The sequence below is a fragment of the Ipomoea triloba genome, chromosome 4 (assembly GCF_003576645.1).
Source record: "Ipomoea triloba cultivar NCNSP0323 chromosome 4, ASM357664v1".
Classification (NCBI taxonomy): domain Eukaryota; kingdom Viridiplantae; phylum Streptophyta; class Magnoliopsida; order Solanales; family Convolvulaceae; genus Ipomoea; species Ipomoea triloba.
In genome coordinates this window covers 14,038,643-14,046,342 of record NC_044919.1, presented here as the reverse complement: position 1 = coordinate 14,046,342, position 7,700 = coordinate 14,038,643, and the positions used below count along the sequence as shown (strand labels likewise).

At 34.5% G+C, this 7,700-nt stretch overlaps 1 protein-coding gene and 1 long non-coding RNA gene across 2 annotated transcripts; one reads left to right on the top strand and one right to left on the bottom strand.

Annotated features, from left to right (window-relative positions):
- LOC116015851 (E3 ubiquitin-protein ligase SDIR1-like) lies at positions 1-660 on the top strand. Its single transcript, XM_031256020.1, has one exon. The coding sequence runs from the start codon at positions 1-3 to the stop codon at positions 658-660; it is 660 nt and encodes a 219-aa protein (XP_031111880.1).
- A 4,295-nt stretch (positions 661-4,955) lies between these two features.
- Positions 4,956-6,995, bottom strand: LOC116017179. Its single transcript, XR_004097855.1, has 4 exons — positions 6,334-6,995; positions 5,831-6,014; positions 5,606-5,709; positions 4,956-5,496 (listed from the first exon to the last, which is right to left on the bottom strand). It is a non-coding gene; the product is annotated as an uncharacterized LOC116017179 (long non-coding RNA).
- Between the last annotated feature and the right edge of the window lie 705 nt (positions 6,996-7,700).

The window sequence follows — 7,700 nt, the reverse complement described above, 5'->3', positions numbered from 1 at the left end:
ATGAGCGGCGCCCCTTTGCCATACCCAAGTCACGGAAGATTGCGGATTCGGACGATTACAAGAGTTAGGATGCCACGTTCTTCGGTAGCTTTGGGCGACAACTGCTTTGAAATCCACTTCAATCCACTTTTCCACTTGACTTCTCTGGGGACTGCTTTTTCGTTCTTCTTGGGCAGACTCGCTGGACTAAGCGCTGATATCGTTTTTCCTATAGCGGCGTTTGCGTTCGACCAAGTTCGCAGCAGAAACTGGTTATATGGGGTGTCTTTGTCGGTCGTCCTGGAAACTGTTTACGTGTTGGAAGAACCTATGAGGTCCGCTGATTTCTTGGATGGTGAAATGATTTTGAATGATGACACAGCTGCTGCTCGTGATTATTATGAACAGTTGGATGATTTGATGCTTCAACCTTTTGCCTCTACTGGCCATGGAATGTCGCAACAGGAAATCTCTATGTTGAAGACGGAACGGCTTAGCGATGATGAAGACAAAGATGGCGAATGTTGCAGCATTTGTCTGGAAGGATTTGTGAGAGGGATGGTGATCACAAAATTGCCACCGTGTTCCCATAGGTTTCACAATGCTTGCATTGCCCAATGGCTGCACAAAAACCCAACATGTCCAATTTGTCGCCGCACATGTACACCCACTGTTTCGTAAAAGTAAATCATAACCCCACCACCTCTCTAAACAGCTTAAATTTTGTACAATTATATCATTTTGAACAGTCTATTTTTTATACCCATATACTTGTATGTTGTTATTTGAAAAGGTATCAATTTTAAAGTTTTGAAATTTTTTACTTTCAATATGTTTCTTGTATTGCATGAGTGAATAACTCAATAAATAGAATACTATAAAATGAGATGCTCGCCAAGTACCTTTTTGTTTGATGGCATCACTATTACTATTTCAAATGGAACGTCGTAGATTTGAGTATTACGTATAGAGTTAGATTGTAGTTACTAAAAAAAAAAAGAGATTCTCATTCCTTTGTCTAAAGAAAATTCAAGTAATAGCATCAGTAAACTGTAAAATAGTCCCAAACTAAAGTTAACCGACCTTTCGAACCGAATTAACCGTTAAACGAAGTTTCAAGATTCCTTTAACCATTAACCGAACCGAATTTTTCGGTTCGGTTAATGGTTGACCGAAATTTTTCAGTTTGGTCGGTTAACCGAAATATTTCGGTAAATTGCACACCCCTAATTGGACCATCCAACTAAAAAAACCTGCAATTGGGTCCCTGAATGACACAAAATCATGCAAATTGAACCAATAACGACCTATTTACCAGTTGATTGTTAACATGGCGGTTATTTTTTTTAAAATTATTAATTAATAATTTTAAATTAAAAATTAATGCCAAAGATTTTGTGGTTTAGTGGCACTTGATTTAAACTCCCACATGGATGGAGTGGGTTCGAGACTCAGTGGAAGCAACCGTTGACTCTTTGCGAGTTAGTAGTACTCAAAATTAAAAATTAATTTTTTTAAGCATGTCGGAGACGAAGAGACCGTCTCTTCATCTCCAGGCTACCGATTTTTTTAAAATAAATTTTAATTTAAAATAAATATTTTTTAATTCGATAACCGGCACGCCAGCTATCAACAAGTAAACAAGTCATTATTGGTTCAATTGCATGATTTTGTATCGTTCAGGGACCTAATTGTAGGTTTTCTTAGTTCGTGGTCCAATTGAAATTTTGTGTGTAGTTCGATAACCTATTTGACCCTTATTCCTTAATTTTATTGTATAAATATATAATAAAAAAATTTATCCGTGCATCACACAGGTGATTGGGAAATTATTTACTCAAATTCAACCAATGGTAGCATCAGAAAATATAATCAATACAACCCATTTCATCATCAATTGTACTATATAGTATTTGATGTTATAATTTATATAATTGTATATTGATATAAACATTCTTAAAATATTATTACAAATCCATTATGTGCAACGCACGGGTGAACATACTAGTTAGTATAATTAAAATTAAACATGGGTTATTGAATTTTTTATAATAATTACAATTAATTCATTCAGATATGGAGGAGGAAGAAAAAACTAAAAACGATAGGGTGAATATGAATATACTTAAGGTATAAAAGTATAATTGCACATATATTAGTGTGATTGACTAGTAATAATTGCCTAATAATTATTATGGTAATTAAGCTAAACAGTGGTCGTTGGATTTATTTTTATAATAATTACAATTAAATTATTTTCTCATTTTTTCTATATTTATTTTAGTAATAATATAATTACATAAGTAATATTATATATCAACTTTTTAAAGATAGTTGTAGATCAGACAAATAAATAATATATTATTCAATTAGTTGAGTGATACTTTTGCACTAATCTTAAAATCAAATAAATGTACATGTTCAATATTAGACTTTTTTTTATAATTTCATCTTCAATTTTATTATCTAAATATATAATAAAAAAAAAATTTTATCGGAGCATCGCACTGATAATTGGACAATTATTCGCTCTAATTCAAGTAAGGAAAACATCAGAAAGCATAATTGATCGAACCAATTTCATCAATCACACTATACAATATTCGATGTTATAATTTATATATATAATTGTATATCGATTCAAATATTTTTAAAATATTATAACAAATTCATTTCGTGCAACGCACGGGTGAAAATACAAGTTATAATAACAAAATGATGCAAAATAAATTTGAAATGAATAATATAATAATATTTACAAATCAATTCATATAAACGGAAAGAAGACATTCACTTGATCCCACAAAATAAAGAACTATAAGAAGTAACTATAATAACAAAGTGAACTGATGCAAAATAGATTTGAAGTCAATAATATAATAGGGAGTAATATTTACTAATCAATTCATACAAATGGATCGGAGAATTACAAAATCCTGAAGATTAGTACATATGGAGACGATGCATGGATACTAGCAAAATTTGATGGAATTAGTTAATTAATTAATGATTGAATTTGATTCTAAGATTATCAGGCATTGAACTTGTGGAACAAGAACCTTAGATTCTCAAAGTCCCAACACATGGAAATGGTGTCACCCAGTTGCAAACTCCTCCTTTTCACAAACTCTGTATTCCAATTGCTATTGAGAAGAAAGCTGCCAGTCTTCCATTGCTTGAGGCTGAGTTGATGCTCTGACTCAGTGTCTAAATCCCATATTTTGACTCTCAACCCACCCCTGTTTTCACAAGCTGTACGGCTCTCCATATCCATGAGAGGCAACACGTATTTTATGATTTCCTCTTTGGGCAGCAACAGCCTTGATGAAAGATTGACATCACTTGCACTTAGGCGCTTATGTATCCAGTGATGATGATGATGATTTGCCAGTGCCCCAGTTGGGGGGTTTTTATCCACCACCTTCTTCTGTCTCTTGGCGATGATGACTCCCTCTTCCTCCTTTTCTTGTATTGAAGAATTTTCTGGTTTCTTAGATTTAGGACCAATAATTATCGGTCTTTTGCGTTTCGTTGTTGGGAGGGAGAGGGAGAGGGAGGAAGCAGCGTCAATAAGCTCGTCATCCCAACGATGATCATTCTTTATCGATTTCTTGGGACCAATATTTATGTTTGTTTTGCGATTCTTGGTTGGCGGGAACAGTGAGAGGGAGAAGGAGGAAGCAGCGCCAATGAGCTCTGCGAAATTACCCAAATCCTTACGATGATTATTGATGGGCAAGTGATGATCTTTAATTGTTGGGGCACTTAGAGTATTAGGGTGGTGTACTTGTATGGAATTATTTTGTGGTTTCTTGGGAGCAATATTTATGGATCTTTTGCGTTTCTTGATGGGCAAGTGATCTTCAATTCTTGGTGTAGCAGTGGGGAGGTCTTCTTCTGATCCTGTAAAAAGCGTAAGCTTCGTAATTTCTTCTTGATCATGATTGGGCAGTGGCAGAGCAAGAACAGGGGGTGGTTCTTGATATGAATTTGAAGACACGCTCTCCATTGCGCTATTTTCAGAGTAGGTGTATGTAAATGATGAAATTGTATTTTAGGAAACTATGAGGAATTGAATACTTATAGGGGCCTGGGGAAAACCCTAATTCTAATGCTGGTGGGATTAGGAAACTACTTAGCCATTAATGATAGAAGATGAATCCTGATATACATTTTCCCGCTCCTATCTGGACTAGGAAATTAATTTTAAAATCCTGCCATTTCATTAAATCCACATTTCATTCACTAAATTATATTGTGAAACAAGAATATATAAGTATTGATTTTTAATATTGAAAATTTATTTTTTAATGTATTGAATGTTTATTTTTAGGTAATTAGCAAGAAAAAAAAGGCCAAATAAACTTAATTTGTAAAAGTTCCACCATTCATTTTTTTAAAAAATATTTTATATAAACATTTAAGTTATAAAAATTAAAAAAAAGCAATTAATCATTTTTACCTATTATGCTAATTGGCTTATACATATAACATTTCTTGCATGCATAAATGCCGAAGAACCATTTTAAAATTTATTGACTTTTTATTTAGCTTAACTTAAATAATAATCATTGAAACCGAAATTTCATAAAGGGGACAACTATGTGTGTCATCAATGGGTGTGTAAGAAAGATAATTGTGACAGCAACTACGGTTATCCATAAATTGATTAAAGAAATAAATTTTTTAGTGGATATATGTGACATTCACATAAAACATTACACACAATAGTCGCATTAGTAATAAGTTATTATCATAACTAATCTATAAATAAAAAGAGTTTTTGCTCTATTTTTCTTAATTATTCATGGTGTTTATATGAAATATTTTTAAATTCAAAATCACGAAATTGTCTAACATTTTTATTAAACTAGTTACCAATATAATAGAGGATAGGGAGTGATTATTGGATATGGATGATTAGTGATGGATCGAGGACTATGGTTACCCAGTTGGGATATGATAGTTGGCTAAGCTGCCAGTCAAGGTGGTTGTTCCTAGCATTCACTCAAGGAGACAGTCAATTACACACTTTAAGGCGATAGCTATGGATTAATTGCAGAAGACCCTTGATCTCAATGATGAGACGTAATTAGTGTCAGTTACGGAAATTATGTTCCCTATAATCATTAGACGTAATCACTGAACTTTAATATTAATGTAGACATTTAACTGGTCAAGAGGTGGAGAATAGGATGGAATCGGCTCCTCTGGCAGCTCTTCAATTCCGATGCTCTTCACTGAAATATTCAGATATACACCGGCGCCTAGGCACCAATTCATTATAATTTGATCTTGCCACTTTCTTCCTCGCTAAGCTTCTTATAATTTTGCAAAACTTCTCCATCTGTCAACTACCGGAAACCCGCTCAATGTGTTGAAAGATCTGTTTGTCTAGTTTTGAACAACGAGGGATAAGCTCTGTCTGAAGACTTCATCCTTCACATCAAGCGGGCACCTCACTTCATCTGCTAAATGATCCGTGACAAACACATGCCCCTCATTGTTTTTTGAGAACTGCAATATGAACAAGAGTTATTAAATATTTAATCATTAGTACAAATGAGCACACATTTCTCAAGCATATAGTTTCCTATTGGGCGAAAGTATGAAATAACTGGCAAACCTTGATTGAGTTTCCAACAAGATTCAAGATTATTTGCCTGAAGCTTTAATTTCGGGATCTCCAACAACCATTTGTGGGGCCTGATCAGAGATATAAATAGCCAACTATTCTCCCCCGGAGAACATTCAAATTAAACCAGGGTAAGAATCATTGCAGAAAAAACAACTGGAATAATATATGAACATATATGTAAGGTTATAAGAGACAAGGAGTTCCATTTCGTACCTCAATCCCTTTTTCATGAGATCTTCCAGATGAAAGTGATAAGACATTATCAAGTACAGCTGGCAGATCAAAAGATATAGATACAGCTTCGTCCTGATTTATGGTTGTGATACACCAAAACGGAGGAAGAACAAGGTCATATAATGAAAAGACTCATTTACTCCCACACATAAAGCCTCATTAACTGGATATAAACGGAAGGACTATTGTTAGAACAAATTCAATAGTCAAAGTGTCTTTTTTGACGATGACTAATTTTGAAAAATGAATATAGTTGGGAGACTGTTGCTGGAAATATAGCTAGAGAACTAATTATAATAACAAAATGATGCAAATAGATTTGAAGTGAATAATATAATAATATTTACTAATCATTCATGCAAATGGAAAGAACGCATCCACTTGATCGCACAAAATAAAGGCATACAACAAAACCAGATTAAGTGATATGATGCAAAATGGATTTGAAGTCAATATATAATACGGATTGGAGTAATATTTACTAATCAGTTCATGCTCTGATTCAGTATCCAAATCCCATATTTTGACTCTCAACCCATCCTTGTTTTGACAAGCTCTACAGCTCTCCATATCCATGAGAAGCAACACGCATTTGATGGAGTTGCTCTTCGAGAGCCCGTTGCCTAGTTTGTATCTCTTCAGTGGCCATCCATTCTGTCAATGAAAACACCAAATTGTTGTGATGAGTTTTCTTCAAAGTATTTTGTTGTGCACTTTAGAGGATGGACAACCTCCAAAATAGAAAAAGAAGGGGACATGGACTTGAGTTCAGACAGATAAAGTATTGGAATTCAAGATAATGCCCTCTCTTGTATTAACAAAGGAATTTATAGCTTATTACATTTTAATCACTCCCTAATAAATTTACTATTTATTTGGCTCTAACTACTCTAACAACAGAGACTGTAATTAAAATCGAGAAAATGAGTAAATTGCATATATGTCCTAAATATTAGGATCTTGAAATGCAGATGTAGTCACGTAGTTTTAGTCTTCCTCTTGGACATCCTTTCATTAGTTGCATCCCTGTTTTGAGAAGCTCTACAGCTCTCCATATCCATGAGAGGTAAGACGTATTTTGTGATTTCCTCTTTGGGCAGCAACAGCCTTGATGAATGGTTCACATCACTTGTACTTAGCCGCTTATGTATCCCGTGATGATGATGATGATTTTGCACTGCATCCAGTGGTTGCGGCCGCCCAGTTGGGGAGGTTTTATCTGTTGGGGTCCCTCCTATGTGAGAATTGAGCTGGCAGCATAAAGACAAACAAAAAAAAACAACAAATAAAATGTAGTGGCAAGCATTTGGTAGTGTTTACTTTGTCAGCAAGTGGAAAAGCAAGCAAGCATGCATTATTCCCATTTTTTTTTTGTTGTGTTCGGCAGTAGAGATGCAGCAAGTGGAGTGAATTATTTTTATTCCCATTCTTCTCTCTTTTTCGGCCAACAGAAAAAAAAAACACAGAGAGGCAATGAGTTCGGCAGTTCAGCAGAGGAAGAAAAACTCATTTTTCTTCTTCCTCTTCTTTTGGCATTCGGCGGTTCATCAGTAGAAGGAACAAACTATTTTCTCCTTCATCTTTGGTGCAGTTTTGCCGTGCTAATTTGCCGTGGGTTTGCCTAGTTCTTGGGTACTATCTTCATCAAATATTTGAGGTCAGCTTATATTTATTCCAGGCATCTCTTTGGATAATCTCGTAATATTTGTATTCATTTTACCTTGTTCGTGGTAGTTGAATATTTTGAGTACGAGATATTATTCCTTTTAGCCTGTGAATATTATAAGAATGTTTTGGCCTAGGAGTTGTTGTATTTGATGATTTGTGGATGTATGGCTCGTGTGGTAGC

Bases quoted from the DNA above. Each gene is read 5' to 3' on its own strand.
- LOC116015851 (XM_031256020.1), top strand. From the start codon at position 1: ATGAGCGGCGCCCCTTTGCCATACCCAAGTCACGGAAGATTGCGGATT.